General features: G+C 47.2%; 1 protein-coding gene across 8 annotated transcripts in view; it reads right to left on the bottom strand.

The window, feature by feature from the left end:
• ttn.1 (titin, tandem duplicate 1) overlaps nucleotides 1–5,477 on the bottom strand; it is a 159,046-nt gene extending 153,569 nt beyond the window's left edge. For all 8 annotated transcript variants that reach the window (XM_041056637.1, XM_041056638.1, XM_041056639.1 and 5 more), the window contains exons 1-2: nucleotides 5,259–5,477; nucleotides 408–511 (exon numbers count right to left, since the gene is read on the bottom strand). In XM_041056637.1, coding sequence (XP_040912571.1) covers nucleotides 408–498 — 91 coding nt within the window. In that variant the 5' untranslated portion in view covers nucleotides 499–511; nucleotides 5,259–5,477. The remainder of the gene's footprint in view (nucleotides 1–407; nucleotides 512–5,258) is intronic.
• Between the last annotated feature and the right edge of the window lie 20,072 nt (nucleotides 5,478–25,549).

The following is a 25,549-nucleotide window of genomic DNA, read 5'->3' as shown; positions in this document are numbered from 1 at the left end:
CCCAAACTTCAAATTAAAAGATTTTTATCTCAGGAAGAAAATAAAAGTGCAACTTAGGTCAAACGTAAAAGTTACGTAAGAAATCTCCGACCAAAATCGCCAATCCCCAATTTTGGGATAAAAAACGTGATTTTACAAATTCTGAAAAATGTAAGAAATCTGAACGTAAAATTTAATCTCAAATTATAATTGACCAAAAAATTACAATCAAGTTAAATCTGTAAGAAAAAGTGTCCTTCAGCAGGAAACTGAATCCTAAACTGCCCCCGATGGTTGCACCATGTAAGACACTGAGTGAGTGAGTGAGCGAGTGTGAATGGTGTGTCAAAGAGGTGAAATGAAGTGAAACCGAAGAAAAAACTGAACTGAACCATGTTCAATTCAGAAACAGATCACGCATCTCTTACCACTAACTTGAGCCTCGAACGTGGCGGCACTACCCTCCAGTGCCACGACGCTCTGTAGCGGCTGCGTGAATGTTGGCGCCTGCGTTGACATGATGGTCGGCACCCTGCAACACAAAAACAGAGAGAAACAAAGTGATGAAACGTCCGTCAGCCGTCAGCTGAAACATCACCGCTGGACAAATGTCCTGTCTCCTTTCCTTCCTCCTTCAGTCTAAGAGACACAGGAGCAGCCTTTAGGAAAGGAGACGCTGTCGTCCCATAATTCCTCTCTCCACAAATAGATGCCTGCATCTGTTGCGGTTCAGATTACCCCGTCCCAAAGCTTCAAGGGAGCTGCAGTTGTTGATGCTTGCAGAATTCTCATGGCTTTAACCTTGTTGTAAAGAGAAGGTGTTTGGTTTTTAGAGTCCAGCTCAGAATGTGGACTGACTGAGTCTGAGCCTGAGCCTGAGACTGAGTTTGAGTCCTCACGCCGGGCCCTCCCCCCGTCTCAGCCCAGAGCTTCCTGCCCTTCCTACCCCCTCAGCTGAACCTCAGACACACACTCCTCTTCCTCAGGAAGTCTCTTCCACACATCCATTGTTGTGAGACAGAGTATATTCCAACAACACTAGAGCCTGCATTTACCCATGATGCACCTGGGCAGCGTCTTTCATTAGAGTCTCAGCGCTTGGTAAAAACAGCCACATCTTTAAACTTCACACCTGTAGTTTTTATGTTGTACTTTTCATTTGCACTTAAACAGAGAGGAAACACAGGAAGTTCATCCTGTTGTCTGAGGTGTGACAGCAGCTCAGATCAGGATCAGACCCACAGCGAAACAGGCTGATGAATAAACTGAAAGAGAAATGTCAGATTTCCATCATCAGACTCAAACAGCAGGAGGAGGACTAACCAGGACCGGGATCCAGGCCAGTAAACTGATGCAGACCTGCCTGTGACGACAGCGGACCTCAGCTAAATACGCAACTGACAACAGCAAGCACTAAAAACCACGAGTCCGAAAGCAGCTGTGGTCCAACCTGCAGTGTCTCTGCGCTGAGACCAGCAGGTCCTGCAGCGTTTTCCCTCTGAGTCTGAGTGAATTTATCGTTTCCATCAGTGTTAATGTCACAGACGAGAATGTGCTGAGTGTCTCCTGCAGCTTCACTCAGCACAGAGGCTTCAGTTTCACAGAAGTGGCAGTGGGTGGGGGGAGGGTGTGTGTGTGTGTGTGTGGGGGGGGGGGGGGGGGGGCTTGAGACAGGTGAGATGGCCAGGAGCTATAAATGTCGGGGGGCAGATGAAGGCGACGGACAGCAGCAGCTGGAGGTTCGGCCACGTGTTCGAGTTCAGAGGAAGAAGGTGAAGCCCGGAGGACACACGGGGCCTGAGACAGAACAGGAACCAGCCACGGAACCACATCAGAATCAGAACCAGACCAGAGCTGATCTCAGCCACCGAACAAACCCGGATCAGTTCCATCTACACACACTGCTCCATGTGGAAAACCACTCACACAGAAAAGCTTGTTCTCAAAAAAAAAAAAAAACCAAAACAGGAGGAAAAAAGAAGAAAGGAGAAGAGAAAAGGAAAACGGAAGGAAACTCAGGTCTCCCTCTGACCCCTCAGGGTTCTGGTTTTTGTCTCAGTCTTTTTATCCTGTTTTCTTGTTTATGGTCATTTGAGCTTTGGGTTTTATTTTATGCATCACGAGCTGAATCAGACATAAAAACATTTCTTTTCCTTAATTTGATTTAACAGCAAAAAACTTTTACTTATCAGAAGATTTTTATGAATTAAAGTCAAATAAAACAGTAAATTAGCAGTGAGATAATGTCGCCTATGGACTTTGACTTTGACTTATCACATTTTAATGAGTCATTTGTAAATTTTATATAAATATTACGGAGATCCTCTGATCACTGTGACGCTGAGAAAACTCAGCACAGTCTGATTTTAATGTTGAATGTTCAGAATGTTCATGTTTAACTTAGAGACGAAAAGTTTTACAGAATCAAACTTCACCGTGATTTAATTTGAGTTTTTTATCTTAAGTGATTTTTAAATGGAGTTTGTATTGTTGTGGATCTTATTACTGATATGAGACACTGCATTTTACTTAAAGTTATTATACATTAAACTTTAGTTTGTATTGATGTTGAGCTGTAAAATGTTTTTCCTCAGGAGGCAACTTCCATTTAATATTTATATTATGTGAAAATTTGTTATGGCAGATTTTGTTTCTCCATTTTAAATATATTTTACTGTTATTTGGTAGAAATTGGGTTTTTATGTTCTCAAGAGGAGACAAACCTTTAAAAACTTTATTATAGCTGCAAGAATCAAAAGATCTTTTATCACAAGCTAAAGAGAAAATGCAAAACAAATAAGAATTAAAATCAGTCATGAATTATTTCCTGTTTTTCTTCATGATCTTTTCCAAAGATCAAGTCGTAAAACTGCATCGTAAAAGCTTCTGTAAGGTTTGTGGTGTGAGCATGAGCAGATGCTCACTGGCCTTTGATCTGCTCCAACTTACTCTATTTACTTTTATTTACAATCAAATTCATTAAACTAAACATTGATTTGTTAATAAAACTGAATATTTCCTCTGGAGCTGGAACTCATTCAGTATTTTGACGAGTTCCAGATCTTCATATTTTTCTGTTTCCTCTGTGACATTAAACTGAGTGTTTGTGGGGTTCTGTTGGTTTGGAAAAATAATATTTTATAAACCAAACACGGAATCATCAATTAATCAACAACCAAGAAACGAAATGAAAATAATCATCAGATTAATTGATGGCTGAGAACAGTTGTTAAAGTTTGGGTGTTAATGTTAAAGTGAGGAAAGCAGCAGCTCAGTCATTGCTTACTTTTACTTTGAAAAGCTGCCTGGTTTCCCTTCCTACTTTATCTGACGAGCATCAGAGAACATTTTTCTTTTAATACTTCATATTTGTTATTCTTTCAGTCAAACTTTAAAACTTTTTGCTTCCATATTAAAAATTCAGTGCATGAGGACAAACAGACGATCTGTGAGCGGAGATACAAGGTTCCCCCCTCGACCACATGAGCAGAACAACACTGCAGAAAGGAGGTTTCCTCTGTTACAGGACCGAGCGACTCTGGTTTTGTCCGATTCAGTTATTTACCTTTTCATTTTAATTTGGATTAAATCTGTTTCATTGTGTTTAAATGTCTCTGCACGTTGGTCAGTATTTACAGAACTTTAAGCCTTTTACGACGGTGACTTGTACATTTCATAGAAACAAATCTGGTTGAATATTTTCCTTCCACACTCAGAGGTTTGTACAACTTCACTCTTCTTTATTTCAGGACTGTGATTTAGTACAAAACCACCTTTTATCCACGTTAACACACATTTTCAAAAACAAGGGACGAACTGATCAGCAGAAAACAGCTGTTTCATTCCTTCAACCCAAAATTATACACCATAAACTATATTTTATAATGTGTATATATATTTCTACATGTATGAGTGTCTGTCTGGAGAAAAAGAATAAAAATAAATAAATCATTAAAGTTAAATGAATCTTTGTCTCATGCTGATTTTGTGAATTTGTTGGAAAAATCTTTAGTTATTTGGTTTTTTTAACTGAAGTTTTAAAATTCTGTGGTTTTTCTAATGAGTGAAACATCATCACACATCACAAACATCTGACAACATATTAAAAATGACATTGAGACAGAAACCCACAGAAAAGATCCTCTATATTTACTGTGAACTCTCACATGACACAAGTTGCTCTTAAAGTCTCAGTCGTTCTTAAAATAACTTTGAACAAACCTCAGATCATTTCTTTATTTTTTCATTTCTCACTGTTTTTGTTCCTTTTCTTTCACTTTCACAGAAACACTCTGGTTAAACGTACGTTATCAACCCTCTGATACACCATTTAAAGTCTTTGCTGAAACATGAGCTGGCGCCACAAAATAAATACCTGACGATACGTTTCAAACATGACATGAGAAACAGCGACCAACAGAAGCTGGAAACCTGAAGCCAGTTTTATTTTCAAGCAAATAAATTTCAGAAAAGTAACGTGAAACTTTTTAAAATAACTTTTCAGCATCTGATAAAAAAAATCAATATCTATCAATCAGTTGTTATTTAGCTGATAGTTGTCGAGAAGCAGTGGACCTGAGTGATTTTCCTGATTGTTCCTGGTTTTTGAATGTGACATTAAACGCCTCATACAGAACAGCTGTTTCTCTTTTCAGGACTGTCAGCTGATTTGAGGTGAAGGTGTCGAGTTTCTCAGAGTTTCTCTGCAGTCGACAGGCTGATCACCACTGATGTGATCAAAGCCTCAATCAATCAATCAATCGATCAAAAATCACTGCTCACATTTAATAAAAAAACAAAAAACTGGAAAGTTGGAAGAAACCAGTTAAACTCAGCTGATATTTACAGACTGGAATCTGAGCAACAGATATGGCAGTGGCCAAAAATACACTGACCCCCCCTCTCTAACCCCCCACCCTGACCCCATGCAGTTTGATTGACAGCCACCATGTGGCACATAGCTGGAGGTGCAAGTGATAGCCCTGCTGCTGATTCCCTTAAAAAGCCATCAGCGGCCCAGCTGACAGTCCACTCTCATGCTATCAGCGGCTATTCTTGGCCTTTCTCAGGTCGCTGTGTGCTGTGCTTCGTGCGGCCGCTTCCAGCTGCAGCCAAAAATATGTGCAACTAACACAAAAACACCAAAAGGCAAAGAGAGCTCGACAAAAACACGAGTCCTGACCTACTGTCTGAACCGAGTCCCCATAAACCACATGAGTCAGCACAGACAAGGCAGGTAATCACAGGACATATGGGGACACAAGGTGGAAGCTACTCACTTGTATCCACAAGAGTGCCTCGGACTGATGGGACGGAGCCCAGCTGACTCTGATGAGCAAAGGTCTCCTTATCCAGAAAGGTTTTTCCAGAAAAATCCAAGGTGAGAACGGTCGAGCCTCGAAATATTCCCCCCCGAAAAAAACAAAACTACACACTGATAGGCCGTGTAGTTTTGCTTTCCCTCCTCGCAATCCCTCCACCCGAGGCGAGGCTGGGAATGCTCCAACTGCTCAGGAGGGCCCAGATGGTGGTTTAGGCTTTTATACCAGGGGGGACCACCTGCATCATCACCCACCCGACACTCCCCATTGGCTGGCAAGCACCCTCATGGGGCATGATGGGACATGGCAGCCATTTATGCAACCTCCACCCTGCCCGTCGGTGCCGACGGAGTTGATCTGGCTTCGATTTGGATTGATCTGAGACGGCTGGACAGCAGCTCATGAAAACTCCCCTCTGAGCGATCGGTCGGTCGAATCAGTTAAAGAGCAGCAGTTTCTCTGTGATGAAGTGACAACGGAGCCTGAGTCATTAAATAGCCGCTGACCAAAAGGAGGCAGAGGCTGTCCCTGTCAGTCAAACACCCCCCCCACCCCCCACAGAGAGCAGCCGGCCGTTACAACACACCAACACTCTGTTAACTCTGTTTACACAGCTCATGTCTTCTAATTCATTGATTCACTGCCTCTCTGTCTGATTCATGCTGTCACACTGTGAGTCTCTGTTTGACCCTCTGAGCTCAGAGCGAACGTCCCGCCGGCCCGTCATCACCGTTTGGTAACAGGGTTTGGTAACAACCATCGCTCAGCTGTCAATCATTCATCACACATCCGCCAGCAGGGATCTGCTCTGCTGTAAACCGTTAGATAACTTCCTGTTTGGTCTCTGGATTCCTCCACAGGCTGAAGCTGTTTAAAATGATTCTGTTTTTATTTTGCACCCTTCAAATAAAACAGGTGATAGTAAAGTAACGGCAGCATTACACCCTGCTGCTTAGCCTCTCAGTTCATCTGAGTCTATGCTTCACTGGTTCCTCTGCTTCTGACTGAATGTCCATCACAATGTCTCAGTACAGTTGACGTGGACGAGCTGTGGACATGCACCCATCTTGTTCTTTCATTGACAAATTTTGGTTGAAACTTTGTCCAGTGACTTGTTTCCTAACTTATCTCAAAACATTGCTTTGATAACTTAATCAGTGAGGCTGCCAGCAGCCAATCAGAATTTAGCAGCCAGCAGTTTTCATTGTGAACATCCAATCAACATGAAACTTGGTACATAGGCTTCTAATGTCCTGAAGAAGGAGCGTACAAAACCTTGGACCAAACGGGCTCAAGGTGTCCTTTCAACAAAGACATTTATATTCAATATTAATATCAATCACCTTCAACCTGGATGTCAGGTTCATGACTGAGGCCTGTACCCAGGTCTGGGACAGGCCTCAGGTGTCTCTCTCCAAATTCAGATTTCTCTTTTGTCCTCCTTCCTACAACGTTCATCAGTTTCCATCAAGAGTTTGACTTTTTGAAGGTTGATCCTTCTGACTCTTTACCGACTCGTCTGAGACTGTTTGTCAGATTCCTCTGAATCTCAGTGTGAATCATCTACAGACCATTCTTGCACCAAGTCACTCAGAATGTACCAGCAAGTGTCCAGACCCCTGAGCAGGAGCACTGAGACCTGAAGGACGCTCCTGGACTGGACCTTTGTGGAAACAGCCAAAGATCTGGGACGAACAGCTGAGCTGAGCAGCAGCATCGTCCTCAGCAAACCACCACACCCCTGTGTTTTTCAAACCAGCATCGACCTCGGACAGAAACTGGTCCATCTGAAGGACCACGCACCCAAACACAAGCATTATTATTATTATTATTATTATAACCACTGCACACAGACACGGCTCAACACAGGAGGGACAAGTCCTTAGGTTGAGACTCAGCCGTTGATCTGCACCTGAACGATCAGGGACTTTCCTGTCCGTGGCTTTTACATCGGTGCTGTTTGACAGTGTCCCCCATAAATAAACTAATAAAACAAAATAAAGTCAGAAACGTGTGCGAGCAGCGTGAGCAGAGATGAGCTGTTACTAGCTGATTTACTCTGCTGATCCATTTCTGTTTTGGGGATTTTGCAACAGCTCAGGTGTCAACAGAGAGAACAGCTGCAGGACACTAAATCCTGCTCAGAGACCACAGAGACTCACAAAATCTAGAGACACACCGTCTTTTACAGCGAGGAGGTCTTAGACCACCGGTGCCTTCTACAGCCATTTGCCAAGACTGCAGGAAACAGTAAAAAAAAACAAAAAAAAAAACAACAACAACCAAAAACAACTCGAACCACTTCAGGAAGTTTGGGATTTTGATCTGAGACGTGAAGGATGATGCTCGACCTGCTGACAACCAAGCAGAAAGAGACCGTCCACCTGTGTTGGACATTTTTAGGCTGACTGCTCTGAGAAAAGGAGGAATGTTTTCGTCTGTTTGGACCAGTGGCTGCAGACTGGGATCATACCCAGCTCATTGACTAGGAAACGCAGCGTTGCAGGAACGTTGCATTTGTTGTACTGAAACAACACAAACTGGTTTCATGGTCGCGGAGCTTCATTAGAGGATGATGACACGACAGCCGGAGGTCTGTCAGCTGCTTTTCAAAATAAAACAACATGAGTTCTGTAGTATATCACGTAGAGTGTCTGTACACGTCTGTCTCATCCACACAGTGAAGACAACTCATCCGTCCTCTCTGCTGCCAGAGCTTTTACCCTCTGCCTGAAATCAGTTGTGTACTTTACCAGTGTGTGTGTCTCTATCTAGTCTTACCAGGATCCCCAGACCTCAGCGAAGAGGACAAGGTCTTTAGGATGACAGAGGTTTGAGAGCAGCATCCCCGGCCCGTTTCCTGAGCCGCCTCCTCTGATGTGTCACCTCAGAGTCTGGGAGAGCGCTGGTGTCTGTCCAGGAATCGTGCAGCTGTACAGGTGATTAAAAAAAAAAAAAAACAAAACAAAAAAAAAAAAAAAACAGCCGTTAGAGTTCTGTCACATGGAAGGAGGACAACAGAGATTACGATGAAACACGAACTTAAAAACAATGGAACAGTAAAATGATGTGTGATATGTATCTGATCTAACCCAGTTATCCCAGTTCCTGTTGAACTGTCAGAAGTGGAAAACCTTAAACGGTACAAAGGTCAGTGTTAAACCGTCAGAACCAGAACCAGGCGTCAACAAGAAGATTCAATCGTTCCTTTTTTTCCTTTTTCTTTTTAAATCTCCAGTGAGTGGTTTGTACCTGCAGTGACAGCACATGTCCAGCAGAGGGCAGAGCAGCACCATGGAAACACTGAGCTGCAGTCAGTCCATCAGAATGAGTCTGTTAATGATGAATCGCTCAGCAAAGACCTGCAGGTTGTTTTACTTCGTCTCAGAAAGACGCTGATACATCGCTGAAACTCACCTGTGTCCCAGTTAGCTCGTCTTCACCTGTCCTCCGTGTCTCCCGTCTTCTCTGTGTGAGACAGCACATTTACATGTACAGCAGACAGTGACAGGAAGCACGAGTAAGGTGGATCAGCTGTTGATACTGGATTCAGAACTCGTTCTACAGTGAAGCAGGTGTGACGCATGTTTGAGCAGATACACATCATACATGATACAAAGAAGACAGGTGATGGTGGTGCCCGCACCCCCCCCCCCCCCCCATGGAGAGAGGTGGAAATGTTACATGGGGCCGCCGCGTGCACCTGTTCCTGACGTTCTGTCAGTTAACATGGAACCAGCAGCTACTGAAGATCTAAACAAACAAACAAACAAAGAGGTAAACGCACAGAGAAGCATCAGTGACGTCAGCAATGATGTCACAGACGTCAGCGATGATGTCAGAGAGCTGCATTAGCACTGACTAATTTCATCCTGGAATGAAAAACCTTCCCCTCGTTTTCATTTTCACATTTCTCAAACTGGCAAATTAAGTTTGGCTTTGATCCCGACTCCCCCCTCCCCCTTCTCACCCACCCCCACCCTCTCATCACCCCCGTCATATTAAACTGGAGGCTGAGGGAGGTTTTCACATGGCGCTGCGAGTGTGGATAGAGACAGATGTTTCTGCTTTGACCACCTTATTTACCTGGTGTGGTCACATGATCTGTACCTGGACGTCTTACGCTATAAAGCCAAAAGTAAGTGGACACCCCTGTTCAGACTCTCTGGGACAGCGTGTGTTTAACATGATGAATGTGAATGAAAGTGTTCGGGTCTCCATGTTTGTTGTTTACAGCTGGTCTGAGACGATCCGCAGATAAAGGCAGGGACGAGCCCAGCTGCCCTGATGTATTCACACAGAGACACAAACAGAGAGAAGAGACAGAAAGTGATGAGTGCTTTTGGTGGTGGAGGGGGGAGGAGGGGGGAGAAGGGGGGGGGGCCTATCTCTAAAATGAGCTTTCATGGTTTTTAATGAAGCTCGGAGGACTTAATCAAAGCCCCCTCTGAGCCCCCTGAGTGTCAGACTCTCTGTCCAACACTTCATTATTGCAGAGCGACAGTCTGAGGCTGGGTCACACGTCCTGTCTTTATTCTTTTTGATGGAAATCATCGACTCGTTCTGGTTTATTTTGGGGAGAAGAGAAGCTACATGTGGCCGAGAGCTGCTGCTTTCGCAGCACACGCTTCCGCCACAGCGAGCTGCTGACGTCAGGAAGCTCAGCTCGTTGCTGGTTTGTCCCAGGTGTCCGTTCACGCCTGTTGTAAAAACACCAACACGTGTTAACGGGCTCTCAGCTGAACGCGGCCGTAAAGACGCTAAAACCAGGCGAAAACCAACGAGGCAGTGCAGCTTTAAGCTAACATCATTAGCTGTTAGCTGTGATAACAGCAGCATGAACTTTAACCTTCAGGATGAGCCACTGTCACAGAAAACAAAGGCAGCTTCCGCTTTATCATTAGCTTTTTAGCGAATGACCGCCAACAGTGACGTCGACAGTACGTCTGAACCGGACGGCTACACGTTGTGATGCTAACAGGCGAGGGCTAAAGCTAACAGGTACGTTAGCTTTAAAGCCATTATCCTGAATGGAAACAAACTTTCCATTTCCATTTCCTGTATGGTTTTGGACTGTGAGCTTTACATATTAACAGTTAGCAACACGTTATTTTCCCCTGACGTACGTTGTGAAGATGCCACAGACACAGATTTATGTTTTAACGGTCACATTTTCACACGTTTAGAAAAAGTCTGTGTTCGTGAGGCGTGATCGGTGACGGTGCTGAGCCGTGGGTCGGAGGAGGCGACCGTTTGCTGGGTGCTATCCTTCCATTTCCCTCTGTGGGTTCACTCTCCTCGCTCTGACGGCCTCGGACACAGTTTATTTTGGTGAATTTCAAACTGCTCGAGCAGCATAATCCCCGAGTCAGATCGGCTGTCAGCTGTCCGGCAGATTGACGGAGGGTCTGACTTTGTGTTTTCGGGGGATGGAGAGGTCGAACTCTCTGCTGACCTGAGATCAGCAGTCTGGAGGTCCCACATGAGGTTGCAGGAAGTGACCTCAGCGACCGGTCCCCGTCCACTCTGCTGTCCAGGCCGGGCTAAAGAGCCATATGGCTAAACCTCCATCCCCAGAGTCCTGTTCCATCCATCCATCAGCTCTCCTCCATATTCACCAGCCTGCACAGGAGGCCAACAGACATCTCAGATTTATGAGCCCCCCCCTCCTCCTGAACTGGAACATCCCCCCCGGCTGCTACACGGACGCCATGTTTGTCTTTTTGGTTTATTGTGCCAGGTTCCTCAATTAGTCCAAAGATCCCTGATGGTACTGCGGCCTCGGAGGAAGGCTGCCGGGAGAATCTGCCCTGCTGCTCCCCTCCTCACTCTGCCGCCTCATTATCATCTCATCCTGACTCTGAAGTCCACGTCCTCCGACTGCCACGCTACCTGCAGTATGTCTGACAGCACAGGAAGTGATACGCTCAGCGGGTGCTTCTCCGCGTGTCGCGGCGGTGACCGTGGAGCTGTCGTCAGATACGTGACTCTACAGAGTGTCCTGGTCTGATGAGTCAGTGTCATCTTTGATTCTAAGGACAGACTCTGAAATATTCAAAAGTCCTGTGAGACAGATTGTCTCCTGCAGTCTCACTGAGACTCTGATCATTCCTCGGTCCGGAGTTTGACCTTTGAACCCGCTGATATTGCGACCGTAAAGGATGATGAGGTGAACCTTCACTCTGATTAAGGTTTTTTTTTTTTCCTGTGACGTCTGGATAATCAACCTGCAGCTCAGCTCAGTCTGATAATCCCACTGAGGAAAATCTTTAATTTGTCCTCGCAGGCGTCCAAATTTTCCACTAAGTGTTTTTTTTAATCTGAAATCTGAACAGATGTTGGTCTGCTGCAAATCAGCGCTGTTCAGGAGCACTTTGGATCAGACCAGTCAGTTCGCCGTGACACACAGACCCACTTAAAGGAAAATGAACCAGTTTCTCAAAGCTTCTTAAAGTCATATGAAAAGACGTGATTGAAGAACGAGTGTGACCGGAGAGAGGTGAGGGACTCACATGTCTGTACTCTCAAAAATGGAAGCATGATTCTCTAAAATTAGATGTGAATTAGAAACAACGATGGCAGATTCTCTTTTTTTTTTATATCCTCCCTTCGTCTCTAACGAGGGAGTCCGCCACCTCTTGAGTTCACCTCGTTGGTCTCGCATCCCCACATTCCTCAGAGCCTCACCTCCAGCAGCAGAAGGTCAGGGGCCCGTCGCTCCCTCCCCGAACGTGACACTCCATCTGTGCCCAACTGCCGGCGTTTGGCACCCGACTCGGGCATCTGCCACCTGCGCCGGCTGCCAGCTCGCCGTACACGCAGACATCTGCTGCTTTCGTGCTCGAGGGGCGCGCTCAGTCAGCGCAACAACAGACAGAAGGCCAAACAACGTGCCCGAATGCCTCTCCGGCAACCTGCCGCCCCCAGTTAGACCTCAGGCCATCAAGGTGGAAGCTGTTTCACCTGCAGAGACCTGAGAGGGTTAGGAAACTCTGTGCTGTCACCTCGGTCTTTAACACAAACCTTATTAAAATGTTGCTGGTGATGATGTAGATCAAACCCTGCCAGTTACAGAGCAGTTGTTTTGTTTGTACTGGGAACCAGTGGGACTCAGTGGGTTCCCACAGGCAGGGACACGGGAACGAGCACAGGGAGTTTACAGCCACAAACTGTGGACACAGAGACAGAGCTGTCTGACACAGCCTCAGTGCTCCGTCCTCAGCGTCGTCTCTGGTCATCGGTCCACGCCTCGGCTGCGGCTCTGTCAGCATGTAAGGAAGCGAACGTTCGTCTCACAGGGAGGTGGGACACTAAGAGGACAGAGTCTGTCTCATGTTGTGGATCTGAACAGTTCGACTGGAGCTCAGTCAGTGAAATATTTAATCTGCTCTGTGTCTCTGGCACAAAGAACATTACTCATTCATTAGTTTTGCCGTTGGTGGCGGACATATTGTCCATGCCCCTCAGCCCCTCACTGTGGACAGATGGTGAGGACACTGTCATTAATTTAAAACAGGCAGAAATGAATCTGCTGAATCACTGCTATTAAACACAAGGGTGCGTTCAAACATCCAGGCAGCACGAAGGCCGAAAGCAGCTGAGATGTGGGGATGAAAGCAGCTGAAGTGCTGGACAGTGTCAGGTGAGAGAATCAGGTTAAAGCAATCGACGTGTAATGAGTGAGAGAAGTTAAAGTGTCACTTACCTTGTAAGGACTGAAAGCACTGGATGTAGTTAAACTGTCAGTGCAAGAGGAAAAAGCAGTGGAAGCGTCAGCTGATGAAGGTGAACGAGACCAGCTCACCTCTGGTGAACAGTGAATGATGAAGCCACACGCTGTGAGACACAGAGGAGGCCTCAGACTTCAGATCTGAACTTTGAACCATATGAAAACCTTTTAAAAACCAACGCACCGAACCTGAAGTGCTGCAGAAGCAGCGTCATTAAGGCTCGAGCAGGCGGCGTAGCTCTGGGACAGTTCTCAGGAAACCGGACTCGGATCCTCAGAGGACCGAGGGAACATTAGTCACGTCGAGCGGCAGCATTAGCGACTGCAGTGATTTATGGTCTGTGATGACAACAGGCCATTAAAGCTCCCTGCTGAGCCACGGGTACAATCAACACAAACACGCCGCTGCCGCCACCGCCGGAAGTGACACTCGACACCCAGACACACAGAGAGCTGCAACACACCCAACCAGCACTTAGATCAGTGCGACTGAAGTTTACATTCATGAACATCAAACTGCAAACCATGAGAAAATCCTTCAGACGGACAGGAAGAGAGCTGAACTTCACCGGATCCTCTTCCTGCACACCGTGACGAGATGCGAGTCCTCGGACTGAACTCGGCGTCACTCTGTGTTTTTATGTTTCTTTTAGGACAATGAACAGAAATGTGTCCAGGGTCACTCTGAGGGACGGTCTGCTCAGCTGGCGTCCTCTGAAGCTGGTTGGACTGGGACAGGGAGAGGGACAGAACCAGTCCTTCTTCTTCTTTTCATTCGCACTGGTCTTGGCACAGGGAGTGTGCAGGTGATCCACTCGCGGCTGGATCACCTGAGATGCAGACCTGAACGCGGCATCTGTTTCACACCGACTTTTTTTGAAATACTGTCCCAAAACATTCCTGTCCACGTACTTCTGGCCATGTATTATGAATGGTCTCGCCGTTTGCGGTGAATCAGACTCTGAAACAGTTTCAGTGACAGAGTCACATCCACACTGCTGAGCATCTAATCCCATTACAAACACACTGAGACACTGCAGGCTGCTACAAACAACCCCCCACCCCACGCCCCCACCCACACACCCCCCACCCCCGCCCCTCATCAAGGCAAATATTAGCAGAAAGCAAATAATCCTGCAGGTTGTGATTAAGATTTTAAATGGATCCCAATTGTGTGCTTTTTGGTTAATGAATAACAAAGTCTTGGAGGACGGCATCTGTAATTTATTAAACATGAAACGCTCCTTGATGAAATATAGAAACTGGATGTTTTTGCATTTCAAACGATTTGCATGGGCCGGCTCGCTCACATGCTAATGAGCACACACTTTCAAAGAGTTATAAAAAAAGAAATTCCCCTGTTCAACAAAAAAAAAAGGTGTCAGAGTCGAATTCAAGCCGACAAACAGCAGGACGACAATAAAGTTTATTTATGGCTCTGAGTGACGATCTGAGGGTTTCATCCAGATCCAGATCCAAACACCCAGACTCATTAAAGATGAGCAGATCTTCAGACTCAGCTTCCTGCACACAAACAGGAAGCTAACGGCCAGGCTAAGGCTAACATTACAGCGAGCCTGAGGTTTTAGTCAGTATGTCCCCGGCGTTTGTCCGACCTGTGTTCACCTGCGCCTCAGGTTGGCCACCCTCGGTCTCCCAGCCTCCCTCCCTCCGTCCGCCTCCAAGTGGTTTGAACGCGTTATTGCTGCCGACAAGTCACATGTCACACGACCTACAGAAAGGAAAAAACAAAAAAAAACAAAACAAAACGAAGGTGGAGTGTCCGTCCTCTCTTTTCCCGCCTCGTGGCCCTCTTTCAGACTCATGTGTCTCCATGGTTACAGAGGACACCGAGCGACCAGGGAAAAGGCGCCTCATTAGCATCTCTGAATTAGCAGAACAACAGATTTCAATTTGTGGGAGAAGAAACTGGAGGAATCAGTAACACCCCCCGCCCAGCGACCATGGCTGTGGTGCCCCTGAGCAAGGCACCGACCCACCCCCACCTCCTAAATCCACGGATTCATGTCAGTTTTATTAACATACAGGAAACTGATCAAACTATCGATGCATGAAGGAGAAAACACAGCGATCAATAACTGAAGGATTCCTGTGAAACTACCTGAGCTTCAGTAAGAACCGATCAGGGTTTCCCTGGGACCTGAGCTCACGTGTCTCAACCTGCACCGACACCTGCGTGACTAACAGAGTCCCCGTCTGTGTATACAGACCAGTCCATGGAACAGAAAGGAGTATCTGTGGTCCAGAGACAGAGAGACAGAGAGACAGACAGGTGGCTGAGGATCCAGATCCCCTCTGATGCTGAGGACACATGAATAATAGATGTGAGCGCTCTCAGTGCCAGGATCAGGGCCTGCAAACACAGCTGCCGCTCACCACCGCCCAACACACAGGACACACACACACAGTCCACCTGAGGACTGAACCAGGACCGCAACGCCAAAACAAAACAGCAACCCAGCGACAGATGGACACGCACGCGACACGCAAGCAAACATATAAACAATAAATAAATAAATCCACTTGGAAAATTCAGCAGAAACAGGTTTGAAGGTTCCTGGTCTCAAACCAGGTCTGGGTCAGACCGGACTCCAGACACAACGCTGGGAAAACTACACACACAACACAAAGTTAATACATCAGACACAATGTGTCACAGCATGTCACGCGCCTGCAGACGCAGTTCGGCTTTAAAGCTTCCGATCGAACTAAAACTCCAGATCTTTGTCGGACTGCGGTCGTCGGAAATGTCGGAAATGTCTGAACGTTGTTTTCTCTAAACCCGCAGCCAAAGCACCAAGACAGACGGGTCACATGTGACAGGGGAAGGTGAGTTCACCTGGGAAACGTGGAGAACCGGTTCTTCAGATCCACCTCTGACGCGTTACCGCGAGGCTAAAACAAAAACAGAGCCGGTTTCTACTCACTGAACCATCAGCTGTATGACTCCCACCTCCTCCTCCTGGCTTGGGTTCAGGATCAGCTCCTCCTCCGGGAGCTGGTGACACAGGAAACAACAACACAGCTTTAATTGGTAGAATTAACTGAGGCTAATTACTATGCTAATGTTTACCTGGTGGAGACAGCAGGGCCCGGACCCCTGGGCCCCTCGGAGGACCAGGGGTTTGCGATGAAGCGGCTCAGATTGATCTGGATTAATAGATCTGAGACCAGGGAGAAACCCCCGTCCGACAGAGACACCACGTCCTGCTGGAAACGAGCCACCTCCACCTGCTGAGACAATCAGACTCACACAGCTGAAGCACAGGGCATCATGGGAAAGCTGCTCACACGGCTCAGATTTTAAAGGAGCAGTCTGCTGTTTCTGAAGGTTTCATCGGAATTTAACGCGGATCAGTTTGTTTTTATCTTTTCTCTTTTCCAAACCAGATAATCGATTCAATGAGAAGATGAAAACAAAGATGATAGGAAACGAATCCATTTAAAAAAAATCTGCTCTAACGTCTGAGTTCTGCATTTAACAAACACAGAATTCACTTTTATTTGAGTTTTTCATATAAAAGTTTTGCGATTCTTTTTTTTTTTATTTAAAATTAAAGCTGCCAAACGCATTTCGAAGGTTTTAAGAACAAAGAAAAACAAGAAGAAAACTAGTTGATGGTTTTCAGACTCTTTTGGTTCTGATCCATGTTTTTGTCCTCACATATGGACAAAAACATTTGTCCACACAAATGTCCCCCTGAAAAAAAATGGGACATTTTCATTTCAAACTGAGCTGAAATCATTAACACCTCAAATGCAGGAACGTCTTTGTCCCTTTCACGTGTCCTCTGTGCTGACTCTGTCGGACAGTAGGTCCCTCCACAGCCTCCCGCCTCCACAGTCGGTTTTGTGTTTCAGGCGTTGTCCTCCCTCTCAGCTGGCGTCCTGAGGAATGTGTGTTGGCTTTAATCCCACGTTCGTCACATCACAGATCTGGAGCATGAGGAGGCCACAGTGTGTTCAGGAGTGGGTGGTCTGCAGCCGGACAATAAGCTTCCTGTGTGAGAGCGAAGCTGCACAGAACAAGGAGCTGTAATGATGAGGAGGTGGTGGGACAGCCTGAGATCACCGACACAAAACCATCAGCATCCCGAAAATGTCCTGACGTCACAGGTTTGAGCCCCAGATACACGCTGATGTTATCGTCCACGCTCACAGCTCAGGGCTTCAAACCCACGACGTCGAACACAGAGACCCTCACCCAACAAACAGGAAGTGAACCGCCGACTTTTGGACTCTGGACCCAGATCCAGATCCAGATCTGTACTTCGTGGTTTCTTTGCAATGATTTAAACATAAAACATTTTCTATTTTCATTTTTCTTGTTGTCGTTCGTAAACGTGGACATATTTTCATTTGGTCTCCGGGGACTCAGCTGTCCATCTGCGTCCTCTCAGCAGCCGTCACAGACGGAAAACAACCTGAAACTGAAACTGATAAAAATCTGTTTCTCTCACGTGAAGAAAAAACCCTGAAGATTCTCAGAGTTTCAGGGAGAAGAACAAAAAAACAGAAGAGAGAGATTTTAGTCTGTCAGATCAGAAACTGGTCCCAGTTCTGTGAAAGAAAAACACTGTGGATCATTAACAGTTAAAACCATGAAGGCGTGGGAAACATATTTTCCAGAGTCCATCACGGATCAATAAACATAACGAGGCTCTAAATCTTCGTCACTGGATCTTAATCAGAGTTATTTTCTCACCACAGTTACACTCGGCCAAAACCTCTGGCGTAACCCTTCACACCGGCGCGGCCGTAAACACGCCGAAGCGGATCAGATCTGGACCGCGACCAGGACCAGAGTGAGGACGGGGTTTCCAACACGTGGGAAGAAAGAGGAGGAAACACCCGAGACGGAAACATTCCCACACGTATCGCCTCGTCTCATCTGTCCCCACGTCTGAGGCGTTTGAGTTTGAATGCAGCTCGACCGCGGGCCGCGGCCCATCAGGGTCTCAAATCTCATGAAGGACATTTAACCGGTGAACGTTCAGAAAGAAGAAAATGAGATGATCAAAGGACACGAGAGACATGGACATGGTCGTTCTCACCTCGGGAAGGTTTCCCTGAGATCTGGTTCGTGTTGGTTCGGGGGTGAGGACTGCTCGGGTGGTTCATCAAAATTCAGAGGAAAACAAATGTTTTGAATTCAGGCTTTTTGCCCCTTTGGGGCGGGGGTGGAAGGGTGGTGGGGCTGGGGGGGGGGTGGATGTTGGGGGGGGCACTCCAAACTGAGTGACTGTCATGAGCCTGTTCCTGAACAGATCTGAGGTCAGCTGACTCCCTGATCCTCCTGCAGCCTGTGGAACATCAAAGATGGTGGAGGGGTGGGGGTGGGTGCGGGTGGGTGGGGGTTGTACCAGATACATAAATGACTGGGAGCGAGGTACCTCTGCATACAAATACTCTCCCTCTGTCTCACTCTGTGTCTCCCCCAGCACTGGGCTGATAAGACTGAGGAGCAGAGGGAGGAGGGGAGGGGAGAGGAGGGAGGGGGAGAATCACCCCTCCTGCAGGAATTCAAAGCAGCTCCCGTCGCCTGGATTTAATTTGCATTCGGGGGAACGATAGTGCGGCGCGAGGCGGTGGTTGGAGCACGCTCAGTGAGGCGGCGTGCCCGGCAGCTCTGCCACAGAGGACAGTCTGGGGGCCACCTACCCCCCCCCCCCCCCCCTTTAATCCACAAGTATTTGATTTAGAGCGTCAGGAACGTCCTCTGCTTTGATGTGCGTTTGTCCCGTGGACACAACATTAAAGACTCTCCTTCAAGCTGGGGCAAATTCAAATACCGTTACCTTCTTCTAAAGATTGCAAATGTGCTTAAATATGCCCTTTAATGGTGCATTTTCCTCCAACCGTGAGCTCAATAAATTAGTTCCCCCAGCGTGGAGAGGCCTCGGCGCTCGGCGGCTCCAATTGGCCGCCAAGCGCCGGGCTGAGAAACACCGGGTGCCTCGGTTTAATACGAGAGGTGGGTTAATAGGAAGCGAAACACACCGAGTTAGAGGAGGAAGCGTGAAATGAGTTCTGTTCCTTGTTGGTTCACTTCAGGTCTCACCTGAGGAGGCCGACCTGAGGTCAGTGGGCGGGGACTTCACCTATGATGCACCTGTGAAGTGTAGGATACGTGGATCCTGCACAGGATGAAGGGATGAAGTGGATGTAAAATTCAGGTTACAGTGAAAACGTCTTTCACAGTGGACGATGCTGAATTCTAAACATCAGCTGAAAAGTGTTTGTCTCAGACAAAAATAAATAAATAGGATAAATTCATATTTCATGTTCTCTGTGACACGGAGTAGGAGCTCCAAACAGACCGGCTCCCGCTGCTCTCGGCGTCCCGGCTCCGTAACGGCGACGTTAATGTGATCGTCCATCGAGAGCGAGCTGAAGGTGACAGGGTGCGTTTGAAACGCTCACAGGGATTAACATAATTGCTGCCTGACATACGCCGACACGATGCTAATTAGCATGTTCTTGTGCGTCGCCCGATGAATAATTGAAATCAACAGTTTTTTGGCCAAAAACATCAGGAGACATCACAACTTATCTCCTCAACATCTGACCCCGAACGCCTCGCGTGGTGTTCAGGGTCACGAACAGCTCACAAATGATGACAAACTGCAAAATAAATGAATAAACTCAGAAAGGATTCTACTGTTTGTCTGCTTGAGCATAAGCTGCTAATGTTAGCATATCTGGCTAACTAGCTTGTTAACTGCGAGAGTTAGCATTTTAGTTAACAGAGTTTTCATGTGGGATTACAGGGCGCGTTGGAAGAGTCTGGGAGTCCAGGCTAACATTAGCATCTCTGTCGTGGTCTTAGCTCTGGCTAACGTCTGGCTAACGTTTTCTCCAGTAACGTAAAACTAGAAAAAAAACAAATACACCTCAGCCAACTGCTTATCAGTCGGCTTACCTGAACCAACAACACTCTGGCTGTTGGTTTCAGAAAGACTGGAAAGTTGTGAATTAGTTTTTTTAAAAACCGAACCTGTGCAGGTTCGTTCTTCAGGTCGTTTCGGAAACATGACAGCGAGCCGCGTCACGACAAACCACCAAACGTCAGGACGTAAACAAACCCAGAGCCAGGCTCGAGCAGCAAACACAAGCTGTGGGTCTCTGTTGAGCAAAGGGGTGCAAAATTTGCATCACCGCACTGCAGAGGGGTATTTACAGAGGGGTATTTATAGTGTTATCATACCGACCGTTAGAGATTTACCCTCTTGTGTCTGAGCAGCAGAGAAACTGAGAGGGAAGCTGGTTAAACTGGTTAAACTGGTTAAACCTCCTGAAGTTTGCAGCTCAGACGTCTGTCGCTCAGCTGCTTTTACGTGATGTGAGATTCTGGACAAAATGGAATGTGGGTTAGGGATGAGTGGGTTAGGGGTGAGTGGGTTAGGAGTGAATGGGTTAGGGGTGAGACCGGACGCAGACGCTCAGGTGGAAACACGTTTAGGATGAAACCGATCAAGACTCTGCAGCTCCTCCGGAGAAACGGAGGGGAAGACGTCAGAGTTCACATTAGGTCGTTTTGTTATCTGACAGCTGACTATTCTGATAAAATGTCACCTTCAGATCTGACCCAGGATCAGCTGGACAATGAAAGATGAGGCAGAGAGAGAGAGTTTAACATCAGTGATGTTCACTTGGGATTCATCTTTAAATCCTCTTAAATCTTAAAGGAAGTGGACAGATTCACGGTGCGGGATGATTAAACTGCAGCTTCTTTAAACACAACGAGGAGCCGCGGCTTTAATCACTTCAACAACAGATCGGAGTGTCTTCAGAGATGTATTAAAGATTAGAGGACGAGACGACGTCCCACTCTGCTCCTTTTATTCCCTCTCTTAATGACAACCGAAGATAAGCTCCTCACTCCGCGCTCAGCGCAGCCACATCGCAGCCGCGGGTCACGTGACCTAATCTCATCAGGGACAAAGGTGCAGTTCTACACGGCAACGACACGGTAACCAACTCACACAGGCCTGATGTTTCTGACAGCGCACAGATGTTGGCCTCACAGCCGGGGCTTCCTCATGTAGGAGCAGGAGGAGGATCAGCTGCTCTCACACTCAGAGACAAAGAGCAGGATGAGGAAAAGTTGATCTGTGAAAGTGAAACACTGAGAAAAAGAACAAGAGCCAAATGACTTTTTTCTTCATAAAGAGGATGTGCAGCGCCTTATTTTGACTGAAGTCATTAATATTTAAACGCGCAGAGCAGCTACAAAGAGCTCGCTGCCATTTGTGCCTTTTCTACATCTGCAGTCGCCTCGTAAATTAAAGATTAATTATACTTCTTCATAAAGGAACAACACTGAAGCATTCTGCTTTCACCAAGTTAATTATTTCCAATTTGCAGCAAAATACGTGTGAACGTGTCAAAGGGAAGTTTCTGCTTCGCAGAGATTTAAAGCAAACAGAAAGTTCTCCACATGGTTTCATCGGGTCAGCTCCGTGTTTCTGTAACGGACAAAGAAAAACCCCAGCGACACCGAGCGGGAGATACCGAATCTCTGATGCTCGGACGTAAAGTCCGGGAGAAAACAGGTTTGAACATCTGCTTGTTTGAATGGACTGAGTGAGGTGGGCCGTGACAGTGCTGGACCTTCGGTAAAGGGTCTGCTCGAGGCGGATTCATGGAGCCGTTCAGGGGTTTGGACGTGTATTCAGATCCAGTCTGGTTTCCTGATTTCGACAGGAAACAGAGGATGAAGAAGCCCACGAGCTTCAACTGACGAATGAGGGCTTTGCTGACTGAAGGCTGAGGTGGGCAGCTCGATTCCTTCAGAATAAAAGACCAAGTTCCTGAGAAGCTGTTCTTGTTCTGTGAACGATAATCTGCGGGTCAATCTGAGAGTAAATCCTGCTGCACCGTTCAGCTCTCACTGTTTCTCTGAAGAACAAATTAAAGTCACTTCAGTCTCTAAGCAGCTTTTGAGGAGTGAAGCACAAAATACCTTTTCTCTGCTGAGGCTCAGCCAAGAGATTAACTTCCTGTTAGAGTCTGCAGAGGATTTCGTCTCATCTGGACATTACAAAGGTAACAACATGATGATGATGCTGGAGGGAGGACGAAGAGTTTGCTGCTGCTTCCAGGTCGAGACATTTAAAAAAAAACTTTAATTCTGAGTTTTAGGCCGATTAATTGACACGTCACCCAAACAGACCTCGGAGTGACGCAGCTCACATTAGAAAATATGCCCCCCCCCCCCCCCCCCCCCAAGCTCATCCAATCACGTGGGAACATAAAGTAAAAAAGCTCCGCCCAACCTCACATCTGGCAGCTGCTGACACTCTGGGATGAAGCCACATCAGGATCCAGACCGTCAGACTCACGCTGAAGGTGCTTCACCTCCGTCTCTGTGGGTTTCATCTGGGACGGATCCGTCTCAGCGGGTCTGGACCGGCCGCCCTGAAACAGAACAAACGGAGAGAAAAAACACTTCTGTCTGAATGAAACGATGAAACGGTGAAGTGGTGAAATGGAAAACGTGTTTCTGTTTGTTTGAATGACGCACTGATGCATGCCGTCCTGGAACTCCTTCAAAACCGGGTCCAACAAAAACTCTCACTGGTCTCACTGTCCCCGCTTCCCTTTCAGTCTAGATCTAACTGTCCTTGGGTCGATTTTGGACCAGGTGTGACCCTCCGGTCCCTCTCAGATCAGGTCTAGTTATTCTCACTTGTGTGTGGTATCAGTCAGTGAGTGCAGAACCACAAACCTGACCCTTTATTTTTATGAGGAAGACCTGAAGTCCATCTCCAGACCCGTGACAGAACCTGAGCCGGATTCTGGGTGCTGTGTTCTCGTTTGTGTTGTGAGAACACAAGAACACAAACGCTGCTTTACATCACATGTATTTAAACTTTCTTCAGTAGATACTGGAGCGAACCAGTCAGAACCCAAACAGATCTGACCTCTGACCCTCCGACAGAACCAGGTCCTGCTGGACTGGACTCCTGTTGTTGCTCAGAAACAAAGACGTGTTTCCAGAGCAGCTTTGCCGGTTGGCGTCTCATCACGCTGTGGTGGGTGGACTCATTATTTTCTGGCCCGAGGCTGCGTTTCATCATCCCGTGGTTGCGGCGGCCTCGCTGGTTGTTGTGGAGCCTTTTTGTGGATTGTTTGGTGGATCAGAGTCGCTCACAAGAATCAATTAATGATGAGAAAGGGATGCGAGCGCCGAGGTCTTTGTCGCAGTGGCGAGTTGATAAAACCCAGCAGCCTCTGACACCAGACTATTGTCTGTTTTTGTTTCTTCTACAGAGGCTGGGGGGAGCAGAGGGGTGGGGGTCCGGGGTGGGGGTTCAGACTTGTTTCTGTTATTTGCTTTTAACTTAGACACTCACTCAGATTATTCAGACACGCATGAAAAATTCATCACCACTTATCCAAACTTCTGCTTCTTGATTATTTCAACAACGCCAGAGAAATGAGAAGTTTCAGGGGCCTGAGGGGAAGAGCTGGCGGCCTCGGAGAGCTCCTCTAATCCACCAGAGAATCAGTACGAGCTCACGCTGTACTGAGTCTGATTCAACCTTTGGCCTTTTATGGCAGGACAAACCAAAGGAACGAGCTGATAGAAGCAGAAGGTAGGATCACGAGCGAGCGCCGTGCGGTCAGAGCTGAAGGTTCGTCCGAAGGTTCATCCACTCGCTCAGAACACCTCAGGAAGAAATCCTGAATTTAAAGTGAAAATATATGGATCTCATCGTACCTTCAGAAGTCTGCCCAAATGGCACTGAGAGCTTTTCTTGTCCTGGAGCTGATGAGAAACCGTTCAGCCAAACACCTGAGGGGGGACCTGAACTGGGAGCAGGGGTCAGGGCAGCCCGGACTCTCTGAGTCCACAATGACGGACAGGTTATGAAACCGTCCCCAGCTGCAGCGCGTCGCCCTCTGCTGACTTTACTTCCTCTGAAACATGTTTCCCACCCGCCGGCTCTGAACCTGAGAGGAGTCTGAGGGAAAACCTCGACCTGATCTGAGATCTGTGAGGCAGCACTGAGCGACCTCCAGCGGCTCCTGTTTCTGTTTGTGTTTGTCTCATTTCCCAGAGCAACCATGCAGGCGTGGAGCCTCTCAGGTGTCAGAGATCCTCCGGCGAGCCAGCAGAGAGTCTGAGGAAGGCGAGAGCTCGAGTGAGTCAGCGACTGCTGTCACCGATACGCCATAAACACAGCGAGGACAGGAACACAGCCGGTTCACAATGAAACCTCAACAGAGGCGAGGATGATGATACTGAGGCGACAGGAGGAAGAGCAGCAGCTGAGTAAACACTCCGGTCCATCTCAGAGAGCGATCACGGCTCAGATCTGATATCTGACACCGACTCTGAGCCGGCGAACCGGAGCAAACATCTGCTGACGGAAAAACGTCAGCGCCGCAACACAAGGACTGAAGCCAGGGAAGGAACAGCAGCCGCCCCGCCTCCAACCTTCAGGCCACGGCGCCGATAAGAAGCTGGATACCTGTGTGGTTTGTCAGTGCGACCTGAGGTCAGAGGTCAGAGGCTCTCTGACACCCTCATTCATGTCAGTGTTATTAAAACGTTTAGTTAAAGTTAGAAGAGGCTGTGGTTCCAGTTAAAGGCCTCGAACAAACACCTTCACGGGTCCAGGGTGACGTCCTCGTGTGTGATGGACAGACCGGCACTGGATGTTCACTGAACTGTCTGATATGAACATCACTTACAGGAGTTCTGGGCTGAATCAGTGGATTAAACATTTCAGCCTGAGTCCTTCACTCCAGAGCAGTGAGCCTCTCCTCCTTCAGCCGCCAGCTCTCTCAACATGCACACGGTTTTAACCCCCTGCCCGCCGCCAGGAGCGGACCACAGCTACAGAGTGTTAATCCCTCTCTCAGAAATCAATTCAAACCCCAAAAACTTTCAACTCCCGAGACGAGGGAACGAAGCCCTGAGATGTTTGGTTTCAGTTTGATCCTGTTTCAGAGGAAACTCCTGCAGCTGAAGAGAGAAAAAACAGCTGGAATGAACCGGAAGCCTCTGAAAAGATGTGTGAAATTAAAGGTCATTCCACATAAACAGCCTGTAAAAGCCTGTGAACTTATTGTTATTCTGTTGTCACAAGACAAACCAGAGTTTTGAACACTGGTATAGTGTGGGACAGGACCCTGTCCACCTCAGAGTCCGGACTCTGACCTTAACCCAAGCCTGAAACACACGATGTGATTCAGTATGATCTCGGTCTATCCTGCAGAACTCCATTCAGAATCCTGCTGTTTTTAAGTGTCCTTCAGTGTCCACAGTGACCCAGTGAGACATGTCTCTGATCACAGCTGATTCAGCTGCTGTTACTGGGGACAGTTGGACTGAATGGACACAGAGGATAAAAAAAACTCCCAATATTTCAACTGCTCCTCCTCGCTGCCGTACATTAACACGGCCCCGTGCAGACACTGAAGTCTCAAATAAAGACTTTTATTTTCTAATCTCTTCGTGTAAGTTCCTGTCAGGCTTAAAGGACCT

This window comes from Toxotes jaculatrix, chromosome 15, assembly GCF_017976425.1.
Source record: "Toxotes jaculatrix isolate fToxJac2 chromosome 15, fToxJac2.pri, whole genome shotgun sequence".
Classification (NCBI taxonomy): domain Eukaryota; kingdom Metazoa; phylum Chordata; class Actinopteri; family Toxotidae; genus Toxotes; species Toxotes jaculatrix.
This window is presented reverse-complemented; position numbering and strand designations above follow the sequence as displayed.